General features: G+C 42.1%; 1 protein-coding gene across 1 annotated transcript in view; it reads right to left on the reverse strand.

Moving 5' to 3' along the window:
* The window catches only part of TGFB2 (transforming growth factor beta 2), a 65,920-nt gene that overhangs the window by 15,097 nt on the left and 34,619 nt on the right, over positions 1–16,204 (reverse strand). The window contains exon 2 of the mRNA XM_065834528.2: positions 8,358–8,521. Coding sequence (XP_065690600.1) covers positions 8,358–8,521 — 164 coding nt within the window. The remainder of the gene's footprint in view (positions 1–8,357; positions 8,522–16,204) is intronic.

Genomic DNA, 16,204 nt, shown 5'->3' on the forward strand with positions numbered 1-16,204 from the left:
AATCTGTTTTTCCTCTTCATTCATTCTGGACTGTCTGATCTGCTCCCTCCAGATGCTGCTGGCTGCTTGATAACTTCCTTCCTTCCCTTGTCTCCTCTGTCATTTCAGACTCCTGTGATGTTCTTGTATATTACAGCATCTTGGCAGGCTCACTAATCTTTCTCCTACTTATCAGTCATTATCCACGATTTCCATTGGAACTTCAAGGGCCTTTTAAAATAATGGAAATAACCTGACATGTACTTGTAAGCTCAAAGTAAATAAGTGCAAACAATGAGGTCCAGTGGTAAATGATGTGCTAATGCTGGTTAACATCAGAGCAGAGATAAGTTCAGCTATGCACAACATCATGGTTGAAAACTGCCATTTAGGATAACCTCTTCTGAACTACAGGAGACCTGCAGGGGACTCCAGCCTAACCTTCTGCAGTGAAATAACCAGATTCCCAAGGTCTGCATATGCAGCCACTTGCGGTTTCCAAATTTTTACATACTATTCACCCTACTGAAAGATTCACTTGCTGCCTGGCTCCAGATTCCAAAGGTCTCCTTAGACAGCCTCAGGGACTTCGTCCAGCCCTTTCTGAAGTTTAAAGTTAAAAAAATGGCCATGATAATTCTCAGTTCTTTTTTACTCCCTGGTTGAGTTTGATGTCTTTGGTTCTATCTTGGACACAGGGATAAGCAAACCCCTAATTCTGTTGTAAACCTCTCCAGTTTCTTACTCATTGTATGTGGAAGCATATGTTGTGAAGTACAAATCCTCTATATAATACCTTTTGCCAGATAAATGGGAATCTACCAGCTATCAAACTCTTAGTTTCTTCTTATCACCACTAGTGCAAGAGACTGACTGTATTTTTTAAAAAATTCTCAGTGTGAATTTTCAAGCTCTACTTGTAATCACCTCTGCAAAAGAGCAATTCAGATTCTGCCTTCAGTGCTATGGAGTTAAAAGGGCTTTACAGCCCCCCTGCTTATCAAGGGAAGGCTTTCCATTACTCGGCAAAGGTCCCTGAATCAGGCTCAAACCGAGGGCAGAATCTTTAGAGACTAGTATATGAGATGCACAGTTCCTGCCAAAATACAAAGGTATGGAGTACTTGCCAAAGTTTAAAAAAACCCATAGCTTTCTGATCCATCTACTCAGAACTTGCCAGACACGTTCTTCATGCAAACTTGCAAATAAAAAGAACATATTGCACACATAAACCAACCCTTTTTCTACCTCGATGGGCTACAGCTGTAGTAGGATTCTCATAGAGCATTGGCTGATACTCGCTTAAAGGTAAAAGAAGGTGAAGTCCAAGGGGGGTTAAGAGGCGACCAGCTAAAACATGTCAAAAAGGGAGGGGAAGTTGAGTATGTCATGGAATCACTGCGACCGACTCGTTGCATTGCCCTGGGTTGAGGGGATGAGCTCTGGAAAGAGAATGGATCCTGAGAAGGGATTTCCTCTCCATTTGTTCCCCAGGCAGGGCCTTCCTCCTGCCACTGAGGATACATGTGCAGTGTAAGCTGGGGATACAGCCCTGAGGCCTTTCAATCTGATTTATGCTTAAGCAGGCAGGAAGACTCTGCATTGTACAAGCAATAAACAAGAACGGAGGGTCTGGGGTCCTTCTCCTGGAAGATTCTGAAATATTGAGCGCAATTTCCTGCCCTTTAGGAGATTTTTAAGATGGCTCCAAAGAAAGATTTCATATAAAATGAAGCAAAACAAAAAAATCCTGTAAACTTATCTAGCATTTAGCTTTAGCTTGCCAGAGGCACAGTATGTTTTATTAAAATATCAACAAAGAGGAGCCAAAGTCAACAAAAACAGAGTGGGTTCTCCTGTCTTCTGGCCAAATCCCCTAGATCCTGCAGGGTACTCCTGTGTTCATCTCCCCTTTAAGTGCAGGTCTCCCAAGCCATTCCTCTTCCTCAATCCTGCTCACATGCATTTTACTACAACATTTTGGCATACAACGTTCTTTGCTATCCGAACATTTGGACATACCACTTCTTTTAAGATGCTGTCTCCTTCTGCAAGTCACTCCTCTTTCTTCCCTTTGTCTTGCCTGCATTGTTCTCTCTAAGTCATAATTCTCCTTGTGATTTGCTCTTCCCACCACCTACAGGCTTCCACTAAAACCACTCCTGTCCTCTTCCATTTTCTTCTGTCTATTCTTCTTCATATAGGCTTCTTTTCAACAAAGCTTCACTTTGTTCCCTGCACCTCCCCAAAACTGCAATATTACCCTCCTCCCTTCAACAGGCTCCCTAGTGGAAGGCCAGTAAGCCAACTTGATGTTCCTCAGCCCAGTTACTACCATGTTGCGGTGCTTTGTTAAGACTTGCCCTTGTCTCAGTGTAACATGGGCTTGGCTGCCTCACTAGACTGCAGCCCAAAGAGCAGGAACCCAAACTCAGCGGCTGGTTTCTGATCCATATCCTGCATTTCTAGGCTCCCCATAACGTTCACACACGGCAAATGGCAATAAATCCGTCTACCAGCTCAGTGCCCGACATTTCTACACACAGTAGTGTCGAGCTGAGAGTACACACTGGCTCGTGCCAGTAGCTAATGGTAATATTATACATTTCTTCAAGTCATCTTCAATAGCTGCTCTGTTCCTGGCAAGAGGTGGCTGCATCTGAGATAAGCTCTCAAATTGCAGTGAATATGATGGAGCGATAAATACTTCCCTTCACCCACGCTCACAGATTATTTGCCAAGTGTACTCTATACATGATCTCCAGCGTACTGACGTCTTTTTTTTTTAGGGGGATACAGTATTTGGAACCAAACAAAAGGATTTTGGAACAAGGAGAAAGCAGCAATTTAACTGAAATATACTGCAAATTAACTTCCTCTGGTCCTGAGCTGTTGGTGAGGGGGCCAGGGAAAGAGGCGGATGTTGGTAGAGTAGAAAGTTATTAGGTCCACACTTTATACTTAGTTTGGCACTCCAAAGAGCACTGTACATTTGCCACTTAACATAACCTTGTAGCCTTTCCGATGTCAAGAGTACGGCTTCAGGACAGCAGTACACAAATTGTGCGATCTAAATATACTACTTTAGATGTGGGTCACAGTGATGGCAATCAATTAAAATCAAATGCCCCAGGTGATATCTGTAATACAGACATCCTCCGTCAGCTCACAGCCACAAATCCTGCTTCCTAGTATTTTCTTCCGTGGCATTAGAGACTGCACTTTTTGGCAAGAAAACAGAGCAAGGCCCCTCTGCTCCTGATTATACAGAGATCAGTCTGGAGTAGCTCAGCTGCAGTCAGTGTAAATTGCCTCAGATTTGCACCACGGAGATTTGGCCCAAATCTATAGTAGCTCGCTCTAAACGTATTCCCTAACTGAAAAACAAGACAAAACACTGTCTGAATTGAAAGTATTTGAACAACCGACTGTGGTTTAAATTTAAATCTGACTCATAATGGGGTAATATGTTCCACAGCATCTTCTTCCACATACCTCCAAGCAGGGAGAGAGGCCCTTAAAGAAATGGGGGTTACCACTGTCTGGAGGGCAGAAGGTTCTTCCCAGACCCTGAGCAAGCTCCACAGGAGCCTTTGGCATGGACAGGGCTCTCCCTGCCACGGAAAGACCAAAGGTCTGCTGCTGCTTGCTTCAATTCTTCATCGCAATCTGATGTCCCCCTTGGGCTTTAACCTGGCGCCATTCATTTGCTCCAGCCTTGTGCTCTGATACGTCCTGTGGTGCGCCCCCATCCACAGCCTCTCAGGTACCCACACCCACAGCAGCCTTGGATAACGATGACAATAAAAACCAGCACTCCAGCTAGGTTCTTTGTGATGCTTTATGATGTGTTAACAAAACATGGCACCACTTCCATAGGAAGTAATTATTACTTGTTATTGTTTGACCGTCTGTACATAATAAAAATACCTTAGAAACAATACCACAATGCTCTCTGAATGACAGCTTTTTGCCTTGCAAAGGTTTCCACTCATACAGCTTTGCTGCGGTGCCTATTTATTTTTTGGAATGCTTATTCATAAAAGACAAGCTTTTTTTTAAAGGGTGCAGGGACTTTATTCATAAATACAGAAGCACCTTAATAAAAGAAAGATGTGATGAAGTCTTCAAAGCAGGCAAGAAAACTGACGAACAAAGACATTCCCATAACAACTGAGCTTTATCTGATCAAATTCCAATAAAGCCTGCATTTGGCATAAATCTTTAAAAACATAGCAAGAGCCACTGGAGGATGCTAAAACTTGTTTATTTAATATTATTCCTCTCCCCTCCCCCAAAAGTACTTTATCCTCTTAATATTTTCTGAAGTCTTGGTGCACATTGAGAAGACAATCACACGAACATGGTGCAATGGAAGGCAGGGAAAAGCAGCGCAGGAGAGAGCCCACTGCATCTGATGTTGCGCCACTTCGCTTCCTTCTGGCTCCCCACTCTCCAATCAGCAGCAGCACCATCAGCAGATTAATCCTCACTTTTGGGCAGAAGAAATACCAGAAACAATAGTGTTTAAAGAATTTAACTCTCCGGGGCTTCACTTAACCAGAGCCAAGAAGAGACAGAAGGTTTTACACCAGCCTTATAAATATGAAACTTAATTCCTACTTCTATAAGTTTCATTATTTTCCATCCTAAGACTACTTAATATGTGCACTGCGCCTCCCCATCTGTGCAGGAACACACAGAAGTGGCTGACTAATCCTTAAATACCAAGAAAAGTATTCTGGGTGAAAACGGACATTAAAGAAACTGTTTCTGCTCTCACAGATTACCACTCGCCCACTGGCTTTGCAGATGCATCCAAGGGACCCCCATGAGAATTAGTCTCCAAGAATTACTGTCCAGAGAAACCCAGGAGACGGCAGACCTGGCAGACAGATCCACAGCCATTCGCTCACAGCACAAATACGATGGGGTGATCTCTACTCCACCCCTGCCTCTGGGGTGGGAACAGGGTCCTGCTGCTGCTGTGCTGGGAGCAAGAGGCCATAGCACTGGCTCACCATGCCGAACAGCCCCAGACTGCCTTCCTTCCCGGAGTCAGTGCAAACAAGGGCTGCAGGAAAACACAAAGTCCTTTTCTGATGTGGTTTGGAAGAGGGAGCCAAGTATAGCCTGAGGAAAGCTTAGCTGAAAAGGTGCAGTCTTACATTTCTTCTCATTTTAAGGGGTAGATCTGTAAGGTCAGAGGACCACACAAAGAAAGAATCATGAGGAAAACCAAAATATTTATATTCTGCTTGCTTATTTTTTCCATTTACCCTGCACATCTCTCTCTAGCTGTTCCTAAAATAGTCCTTCAGAGTAATATTGTCTCTTTTGCACCAGTGGTGTATATATATACTACTCAACTGCCACTGGACTCAATCAGAGAGCTCTTGGAGAGCAGTTAGGAGACTTGAATGTGTTCAGGGCTGCCCACTTTCCCAGTGAACCACGAAAACAGAGCTCTGACTCTCTTCAGAAGACTTCTGCCCCTCTCTTCCTGCTTGACTGAGAAAGGTGAGGGTACACAGGAACAACCATTCCCTGAAACTACAGGTATGAAAGGAATTTCAAAAACCCTCATCAAGAATATCTCAACAAAGCAAAACACACCAGGCAACCCAAAACTTGGTGGAATAAAAAAAACCCACCTTAATAATTAAATGCTGTTTATGCAAGACAAAACCCCACATTGTTCCTTCTGGGCACAACAGCCCTGGCAAGCCCAGCACACATCTCACAAGGGAGGAAGCAGGGCTTCTGCATGGAGGAGGACTGGTGGTTGCATATGCCAACTCCACCAGCAATCTCCTCTGTGACGTTCTGCCTCCATGCACAGCTTTTCATGCTGGAAGTAAAGACATGCAAGAAAGTTCTCAGCCCTTACAGAATGTATGTGCCTCTCCCATTTCCACTGAAATAAGCATCATCCTCATTCTCACCTTTTATGTCCCATGTTTGTTCCTTCCTCTGCTGCTAGACACCCCCTATCAGTCTATCACCACATAGTCCTGAAAGCTCTTCTCTAGCATCACCCTCGCATCAGTGCCTCCTACCCATACTTCCCCACCTTTAGGTCCTTAGATTTTTCTCTCTAAAATTCATATTCTAAGTTTTAAGATGTTTTCTACAGTGCTGTCATATAATACATCCTCATCTTCACCTTCTCCCTGCATTTGCTTCTCCTGTTAAACACTGTACACTAACATCATGCATTTTCATGGAGATTAGATGCAGAAATATTTAAAGGACTTTGCAGCTCCTGCAGAACTGCTGGTGAGGAACCTGTGCAGTTCAGATTGACCATCACAGAGCTAAGAGAATACCTGCATACAAGGTTTTGGAGAGAGTTGCGTACAAGACTGCAACAAGTAAATATGACCAAAGAGGGGGAAAAACAACCAGCAGAAGGCAGTTACAGGAGCTTGTAAAAAGTAAAGCAGAGAGAGAGGAACTAACAGGCAGCTTTCATCATTTTAATAAGCGCTCTGAAAGGGCTGCAGAGACGGCTTGCCTCTCTACAGGCAAAGGAGCAAAGTAACATGCCTAAAACATGCCTGGCACAAACACACACTCAGAGCTTGCTGCCTTTGGCTTGCCTGTTACTTGGTGGAGAAAAGACCTAATCCTACAATAACCTACACTCACTACTCACCAAACACTTCACTCATTACACCCCACCCAGCCTAGAAAAGAAATTGCCTTACTCACCAGCTATATATTTATCTAAAGGACCCAAGTACCTGCCCTGAATGCAGGTGTCAGTCATTTCCATGGGCACAGGCTTGCTGGAGTCAGGCTCTCTCAAATAAGCTCCAGCTGTTTCTCATCACACAGCAAATTCCCAGCCAAGCAAAGGCCCTTTCTTCCCTACCTCCACTGAACCCTTTGCGTCCCACATTCCTCAAACATGGAAAGGCAATGAGCTCAGCTCAGGCAATGGCAGCTGTACTCCTTTCAGGTGGCTGACTAACAGCTCTCAAAAGTAGAACAACAGAAAGCCCAGAGATGCCATCAACTCTTTTTAGGATGTCTGAGCAGTGAGGTCAAGCCAGAACATACAATCTTTTCAACAGGCTGGTATGGCAGTGTCAGAGGGAGTCACAGTGTAATTCTCTGTGATGGCTGTTATATATAGATGACACCAGTGACTTTCAATAAATATTCCCAGTAACTTTCTCTTTTAAGAAATGTCATTATTTACTCAACTTCTCTGCCAGCCTGTCCTTGGGAAGCAAGACAGCCAGGTTGCAGTCGTGAAGCCAAGCACCCAGTGATCAGCTGGGGACCTGAACCACATTCAACTGAGAATCACGCTTTTCCTACATTTAAACAATGCCTGAACAGTCCAGTGTGGCTTTTCCTCCTGTCAGCCTCTGAGGGTGGCTTATACTGTCACTTTGGCAAGCCCATGAACTGAAATACACCCCTCTCTGCTCCAAGTTTGGATTGCACTTGAACAGACCAAGCAGGAGAAGGTGAATGCCGGAAGTGAAGGAGAAGATTAACTCGAATTTGCACTCACTGGATCTGAACAGGACTCTACAGTGCTGCAAACCTGGGGCAGTGCTCAGGGATGGCTAATGAGGGCAGCAAGAACAGAGCCCAAGAGGGGCTCAACACACTTTGTTTTACGAGATGGTGTCCTATCTGGCAGGGTTTTCAGCAGAACAAGATCAGGAACAACCATGAGTTTGACTCAATATAAAACTGCTGGGAGCGGAGCCCTTTTTTTTGCTGTGTTTCTCAGTGAAGTTAACTATGCTTCAGATGAAATATGCCCTAGACTTTGTTTGCTTAAGCTCACAGGCTCCATGTAAGTGACTTTTATGGCTTTAAAGATTAAATTACATGAATTTTATCAATACTCAGGAGTGAGACAGTCATGGAGTCATTTTCTTCCTCACTCCTTTGCCTCAATCCCTAGGTCACTATACAGAATCCAAGTCTGAAATTGCTAAGCTTTGAAACTCAATTATTAACAACATCATTTCTGTGAGGAACAGTTAACAGGCTTCTCCTGAACACAGAACAGAGAGAGGAATTTGAATTCTTCCACGTAAACTACAGTACAGGCCATGTGTTGGGAGACAGAGATCCCAGGGATCACTTGTTTGATACCTTGTTCTGTCACTTAGTGTTATGTGCTGAAATTCAGAGTCCTGAGGAAAAACTGCTAGAAAAAGTTTGCACATTTCAGCTTTATATGATTTTGAATAAAGTCCTTTCTAGGAAAGGCACAGGAAATAAGAGGCTACTTTCGAAAGATGGGATTCAACTCTTTTCCCCGTGGTTTGTTCCACCTGGCTATATGGACACAAGGCAGGTTTGCTGTGGAGAGATGGGGAGGTGACGCGTACGAGGTGCCACCGTACCTGGTACAGCTCTATCCGCTGCTCTGAGACCCGCGCCTTTGAGTTCTGCAGGCGGAAGACCCTGAACTCGGCCTTCACCAAGTTGGAGGCGTTCTTCTCCATCGCTGAGACGTCAAATCTGACGATTCGGAAGTAAAGGCTGTAATAGCTCGGTGGGATGGTATCTGCAAGAGGGTAGTGTGATTTTATTATTTTTCTAATGATAAAATAAATTGTTCCTTCAAACAGCATAATACAAGACAGCCTCAGTGAGGGGAGTATCTGTAGCATGATTCAGTTTCAAATGCAAGTTTAATATTACTAACAATTTAATTAAAAAAATCCCAACAACTCCATGTGTGTTTGATTATAGGAATACCGTATTAATAGAGATTAACCATTTCCAACTCTATTTCAGGTCATGCATTTAAACTCCCCTCTTTCAACAACTGGTGGAAAATCCTGGGTGATTGTAACTTGGGAAAATAATCACAACAGTTGGTATCTGGCAAATGCCTTCAGACTTGCACAGAGTTCACAGCAATCTGCTAAGACAACAAGCAATGGCAACTCATGTGCTCTGCATGTTCTCTGAAGCCCATTCCCCCCCTCAGAACATGGGAGAATAAAGTAGCCAGCTTCAGATTTTGTTTTATATGTAGTTATTGAAGGGTTTTATTGGAATAAAATATTCATTCTGATTATAATAACAAGGGAGGAAGAGAAGACGAAGAAGAAAGGCAGGAAAAGACAAGCAGAAAGCAGACAATATAAACAGAGTTATGTGCATTTTGATCACTTGGAAGGAGGAAAAGCCTTAAACATAAGCACTCCTCACTATATATTGAAGAGAAAGAAAAAACAGCTAGAAAAGCAGACTCAAATCTTCAGTAATGGTGTTAAAAATATCAGTTTAGGTTTCAAAACAGTCTCTTCCTCCTTTCCAGCTGTAAACTGTGACTGAGGTTAAGCAGCAAAGCACAACATGGGTTACTCTGAAGGGTTCAGGGACCATCTGACGTCTTTCCACCCTGTCCTGGCCAGTATCATGAGGAGAAGCTGGTCCACACCATCACCCCTGTCTGCAAGTCCCTCCTTGCCCTGCCCCCCAGCCTGGAGAAAAATCTCCATCCAAGCCGAGGGAAAGGTCTCCTTTTCTCTCACAGTGTGAAAACTGAAGTGTGTAAAGAAAAAGAAGAAAGAGGAAAGTTGTACAGGGGAGCTGGAGGAGGAAGGATTTTCAGCTGAGGAAGAAAACCTCACAGGCTTCCCTGGGGCCACGCCAGCAGGAAGACTTCAGATAATAATTACAAAACACAAAGTTTTCCCACTAATCAGGTCGCTCAAGATTTGCTATGCAGTGGCAGGAGATGATAGCCTCAAGGTCAGGTAGGTGAAAAGTTCAGCTCCTGTGAAAGACCTGGGCCTTGTCCAAAATCCCAACAAGGCCTCCTGCTCCACTGCCTCCCTTAGCTATCCAGGCACTTATTGATGGAATAAAATACCTTCTTCTGGAAGACACCTAATTCTTAACAGATATAATCTACACAAGTTATTATTTCTGTGTAAAGAGATGGGAGAAGCCAAGTCCAGTACATTTACCTTTATTTCTAACCACGAACAATTAAACATAGTTGGAATAAATGCTTAATAATGTTTATACATGTCAATAAGACATATTAATAACTTAAAGACCTTCTTCCAAATATTTAGTGTTCCTAGACTGGCTGCTGTTACCAGAACTTCTGAGCAACTGGCTACACCAGGCACCACCACTTGCAGTTACACATTTAATAACCCATTTGCTGTAGCTCTTCAAATAATTCTAAGTTCAAACTGACTACCAAAACTGACTACAAAATAAATACTTAATTCAAGTCAGTCATAAGAGGAATAAAGCAAATTTAGTCTGTTTTAGCAACACTCACAAACACACTTCCTCTACATAATTGAACCAAAATCTCTTTTTTAAATGATCAGAGGTGAAAACTCCTAAAAATAATCACAGCTATGAGAAAACTTTTAACAATAAAAGAAGACTCTCAGCTTCAACTCTAGATACATTAACTTTATGCAACGATTATCCTAATTTTGATAACTTTTGAAAATTCTTATAAAAGCTACTCAGTGCAGAGATTATATCCTGATTTAATAAAGAAATAATATCTTCAATTTATTCTTCTGGTATAGGAAACTCAGAGACTACTCCTTGTTCTTCAGCCAAACCCAATCCTACTAGGAATACAATCTGGAATAATAATAGGTATATATAAGATTGATGCTTCCAGGATGAGTTGTAAGTTGTCCTCCCTGTCATTTATTTGAGGTATCAACCTACCATTTCATTCCCCGTGGACAAACCAAACTAGCAGCCAGCCATTTGCCCTGGCACAGACAAACCCTGTCTATCTTGACTTTATTTCAGATTGAAAAGTCCTGTTTCACTGTCTGTTTTATTTATATTTAGCTTCTAACTTATTTCTAGAACTTTCTTGCACTATATTCGTAGTCTTTCTTTCAGTTTCTATATTTTAGATATTCTATATTACAAATATGTGAATATGTATCTGAACAGATTTTTCTAAATCATCTCCGTATTTACATTTTTCTCTCATATATTAAGAAAATAAACAAAGAAGTAATATTCTTTCGGTGTGCATGTTTTTGTGTTTGCCTAAGTGCATTTGTATACCCAGTGAATGAGTATTTACCTTCCAACCACAATAAATAAGAATGAATTCTTGTCTTAGAGAATTTTCATCTCTCTTACAACATAGTTTTATGTCTTGCAAAAATCCACATTATAAATTTGATTTCTTTATTCTATCATTCACAACAGTATCCACAGAAAGTCAATTCAGGCATTTATTCATGGACAGCTGAAAAAAATAGGTTTATTTACTAGCTGGAACCCTTCCTCTGGAAAAAAAAAATAGGCTGACTGCAGAATTGGAGTTTATTTGAAAACTAATCACCATTAAGACTGAGAATTGAGACTTGCAATGCACTTTAAGGGAATGGAAAGAACCCTATGGAGCCTACAAGGTTTTGGATTAGCCTTTAAGTGATCTCAGATGCCGCAATTTGTATCTCTTTGCAGCTCCACCTTAACCTGACAGTTTTATCAATCCAGTCTCAGTTGGATACCTCTGGACTCCCCTCTGGTTTTGGCCCAATGACTCCAGTAGACGCCAGTATGACTCCAACCAAGTCAGTCTGCAAACACAGTTACCCTGCTGCAGACCAGACTCCTTAAGTATTCTTTGAACCATTAACATTAATGAGTGGAATTAAATCAATATGTTTCCTGTAGCTAGGAAAACACAGATTTCTTTTGTTTTGGAGAAAGGGAATAGTAAATGCAATGAAAGATTCCTTTTTTATCATCTTCAAATTATTCATCAATTCAGCCCTCAAAAAACTGAAGACTTCCAGCTGTAATAATCATAATCACAATCATCACGGTACAGTTGAGACAAAAATTATAAAACGCAGTTAAAGGAGATGAAGGCAGCATCCCTCCTCCTCTCTTTAGCCTGCTGAACACAGAGCATCACCAGTTTAGCTTTATTTTTTTTTCTTGAATGAGCTGAAACTTCATCAGCTGTTTTAGACAGGACAGTCCAAACTGCCAGGTTAAAACGTATTTGGGTATGTGAGCATTTAAGTGCATAAGGACACTGTGGTTTCTGCCCTTCTTACTGACTTGGTTCAACATCCAGCACCCCCTAAGCTCCTGTGCCAGCAACAAGGACAGAAAGCAGCCTTGCTCTGAGAGAGCAGCAAAACACCGATGACAGGGGTGCAGAAGATGTCTCCCAAAATACTCAACAGTCTGCAGTCGTCAACAGGAGAGACTGAACACGTCCTCTGACCAGCCATCCAAAACAGCACATAGACCCCCAGGCATAGCTCCTGGGAGGAGAGTGAGATGGAGTCAAGCTCCCTTAAACCAAAAGTGGGAATGGAAGGAGTTTGTTCCATGCTGAAGACATTCCCCAAGTCAGGAATCTCCTGCATAAAAGGAGGACACTTTTGCCTCCCACAGTTGTGTTTGATGAACTAAGCCCTGCACTTCCCCAGCTTTCCACACAAGTACTGCGTGTACTGACATTTCAGGAGAAACAAAACACTCTGCTTGACACAGCTCTTCTGAGAGTTGGGCTTTTGTTTTGGCAAGGAAAAAAAGACCTATATTCAGTTGTATCCAAACAGGCCTTTTTTCCCCTCTGAATTTTTGTTTCTGCTATTGAAAAAAAAAAATCAATTATGTGCGCAGCCCAAGTTAGGAAATGTAAACAACTTTTCTTTTCTTGTTGCAAGGGGCCAGACAGGCCGACTTCACACATACACCCAATACTGGAAAGGCTGAGAGCTTCAATCTAATCCTTCCATCAAGGGCTTGTAATAAATGCTCCAAAGATTTATTTTTATTCCTTTTTGTGTTTATTAAACTTTGGAGGGTTTCTTTTCCTTTTTCTTTTATTTCTGGTGCTTTGCCCACTCTTTATTATGGCAGCTACAAACCATGGAGTGCCCTTTTCTTCTCGTCCCTTTTTTTTTCCCTCCTCGTCTTTCTAACTGCAGTACATGAATGACCATGTAGTAGGCTCTGAAGCAGCACACGCAAATATTTATAAGAGTAGCTTGATTGTTATTAAATGCAGTTGTTATGCTTTCCACGCTCTGGCAAGCTTCCCTAACCCCTCTAACTATTAGGACCATTTTGGCTGTTTAGATTTAAGCTCACTGATAGCAAATACTACTTTTTTTTTTTGGTAACAAGCAGCAGCCACCCAGCATAACATGACATCGTTTCTCCCCCTGTGTGAATTTTACTCTCTGCTCAAGACACGGGTTCCTGCCACGAGCCAGGGCAGGCTGCCTTTAAGGACATCCAGACTGCTGGAAGGACGGGCAGCTCGTCAGCTGTAACGGCACATCCTTCCAGCAGGATCCCGTCCTTCCTGTCAGGCACCCTCGGGTCACAAATCCTCTCATCTTTTCCAGGGAAAGTCTGTCCAAGAAATTAGAAATTTGTTTAATATATCTGGGCTCCCAAAGCCCACAGATAATTATGCTGCTCACCCCTCCTGACCCTGACGTGACTGCAACAATCCTGCTGGAAACCGCTCCTCTACAATGGAAGGGGATATATAAATACAGTGAACCAAAATACAGAGGCCTACAGGTTATATTTGGGAACTGGGATTGGCCTTTCAAAGTAAATCGGTTGTACATCAGCTTTCCGTTAGCTCGGAACCTCTATCCTGCTGTGACATTAGTTAATGGATGTGTTAATAACTTCATCCGTGCTCATGGACAGAAACACGTGAGTCGTTCTCTGCTCAGACATCGTTTCCAGCCTCTTGCAGCAAGGTTTCAAAGTCAGACGGTACAAAAGCAGTGTTAAGAGGCTTACTCCAATATTCCAGATTTTACCTACGCAGCTGACAAAGAGCTATGACCTTTATCTGTCACCAACCATTAGCAACTGAGGAGGGACACTGCACTGAAAGTCAGAATAAAACTGCTGGGAACACTGTGGATAAGGCTTTCAGCTGAGGCTCGATGGCTCTGGAGCAGCTCCTCTTGCAGAACAAGCTATGGCAGGACAATGCAAGACATGACATACATCTGTTGTTGCACCTGGTTTTGGTGAAGAACCCAGGCCAGAAACTGGCAGCTATGTATCTTCCGCTGAACAATCTCTAGATACATAATTTATCCATGCCAATGGTTCACAATTCCACATTCCCGGATACCTTCTGTCTTGGTATTTACAGCACATGGATATGCTGACGCTTAGTAAGAGAAACAGACAGTCATACACATAAAGAAAGACAGAGCTTCTTCCTCAGAAAAAGAACAGGCTGGGGATCCAATACCACCAATACTGACCCCTGGACCTGTCCCTGTGGTCACATGGGGAAGCCTCAATACAGCTTCACTAAGACAATGGATTTTAGAGTCCTGAGGTGATTCCCCTTGGAGTAAAAAACCAAAGAAACAAAACCTCACTCCTACATGGACTTCTGCTGCAGCTCTTCAAACATGACTTTCTCTACCAGTTACATTCATAGAAGCCAATCCTGAAAATGTTTTCTTATTTCAGTAAGTTCTTCCTATATTAGGTAACCTTTTCTTTGTAAAGAAGACTTACTGAGCTCCTGATATGTAGCAGGGAATCCATATATGTAATTATTATTCCATAAACCAGCTATAAAGACTCAATTAATGTCACTATCAGACTCCAGAGCGCTCAGAGCAAAGACACTCGGCAGTGCTCACACAGCAAAAACACATGGTTTCCTTTTTCTGCCTACACTCTCTCTGCCAAGCTCCACATGTCCAAAAAACTACATCAGTGAAGGTCTAAGGTGGGTAAAGGTTTAAAAGAGAATAATAACCACACTTTGAGACATATTCCCCACTGTGAAAGCACTTGCTATTCCTCTTTTAAAACACACTAATATCTATGACAACATATGAGAAGTGAAAAACCCCGGGATGTTCTCCAGATTGAAGAATTAGGTACAATGAGGCAAAGTTTCTGGAAGTTTCTGAAGATATGTTTATGAAATTATATGTTCCTTACTTAAAACGTGACAACGGGCTTCTGGTTCTATAGCTACTTTCTCATTGTTTCACCAAGCCTCATTCAAAAGGCAACTAGCCAAAGTTATGACCTCAACAGCACAGTGATCTGGTAGCCTAGTGTCCAGTTACCCAAATAATTAATTCCTTCAAAGTACTCCTATTGCTCTAGAATTTGATGAGCTTTGACTTTTATGTAATTGCCTTTTGATTTCTATAATGGTGAAAAATATCCTGTAGGCATCTTTGGGTCAAAATGCAGCTGGATAGTAGGGATACTGAGACAGTGTAATTAGCCATTGGAGAATCATAATTAGAGTTAAGGTTTAGGTTAAATTCTTACAAACACAAGCAGTAAAATAAAACTCAAATCACTGGTGTTGTTCTAGGAAAGCTGCTCCATGGGATTCTTGATACCAAATAGGTTAAGTCCTGGTTTTGTGGGTCATTTTGAAGATGCAAAGAGAATGGCATCTTGTTACATGTTCTCTAATTTTTGTCACTTCATCTCTACTAGCACACTGGAGCTGGATATGAGTCCTACAGCAGATATGAAACCCTGCCAAGAAAAGCTACCATTGCCTTTTTAAGGCTGTAACAACACAAGCCATTTTAGACCTATGTATTTTTTTGTAATTGATCTCCCTGAGCTGGGCCAAATCATGTTACACCTTCAACTGTATGTACTTGCTGCAGCTAAAATTGACTTTGGTTGTTTCTTATTTTGGTCTGGAGACCACTGTAAAAAGCGCTGTAATTTTCCTATATCACTGAACTATCTGATTTAACTGAATTTTATCAGCTAGAAAGCCCTAATTTAAATCAATTTTTCCATTGGATTTCTCTCTCTGCCACCCCTTCACAATTATTCTCACAAAGCTACTACTCTGTGTAGGCTCAGTTCGAAACATTATTTAGCCTGAAAAAAACCATACTGCTTATATCAGCTAGAAAGAAGGAAGACAGAATACGTATTTTGAATAATCACCTATGGCTTCTTGTTTTCCTTCCTTCCTCTCCTACAGGTACCATATCAAGAAAAACTGCTGCATCGACATCACATATGTTTGTCCACCTCCTATGAGGTTGTAACATCAACAGCCAAGACTGAACCCTTCTTGAAAATGTTAGTCCGTCACCCAAAATGCAAAGGGGATCAAATTTAATACCAGAGAGAGTAAAACTACAGGAACACTCTGCTTTATCTGAGAAGATGAACAAAAACCTCGCACAAAGTCCACGTGATCGTTCTCCTGTGAGTGACACTGAGG

This window comes from Patagioenas fasciata, chromosome 3 (assembly GCF_037038585.1).
Source record: "Patagioenas fasciata isolate bPatFas1 chromosome 3, bPatFas1.hap1, whole genome shotgun sequence".
NCBI classification, from domain to species: Eukaryota; Metazoa; Chordata; class Aves; order Columbiformes; family Columbidae; genus Patagioenas; species Patagioenas fasciata.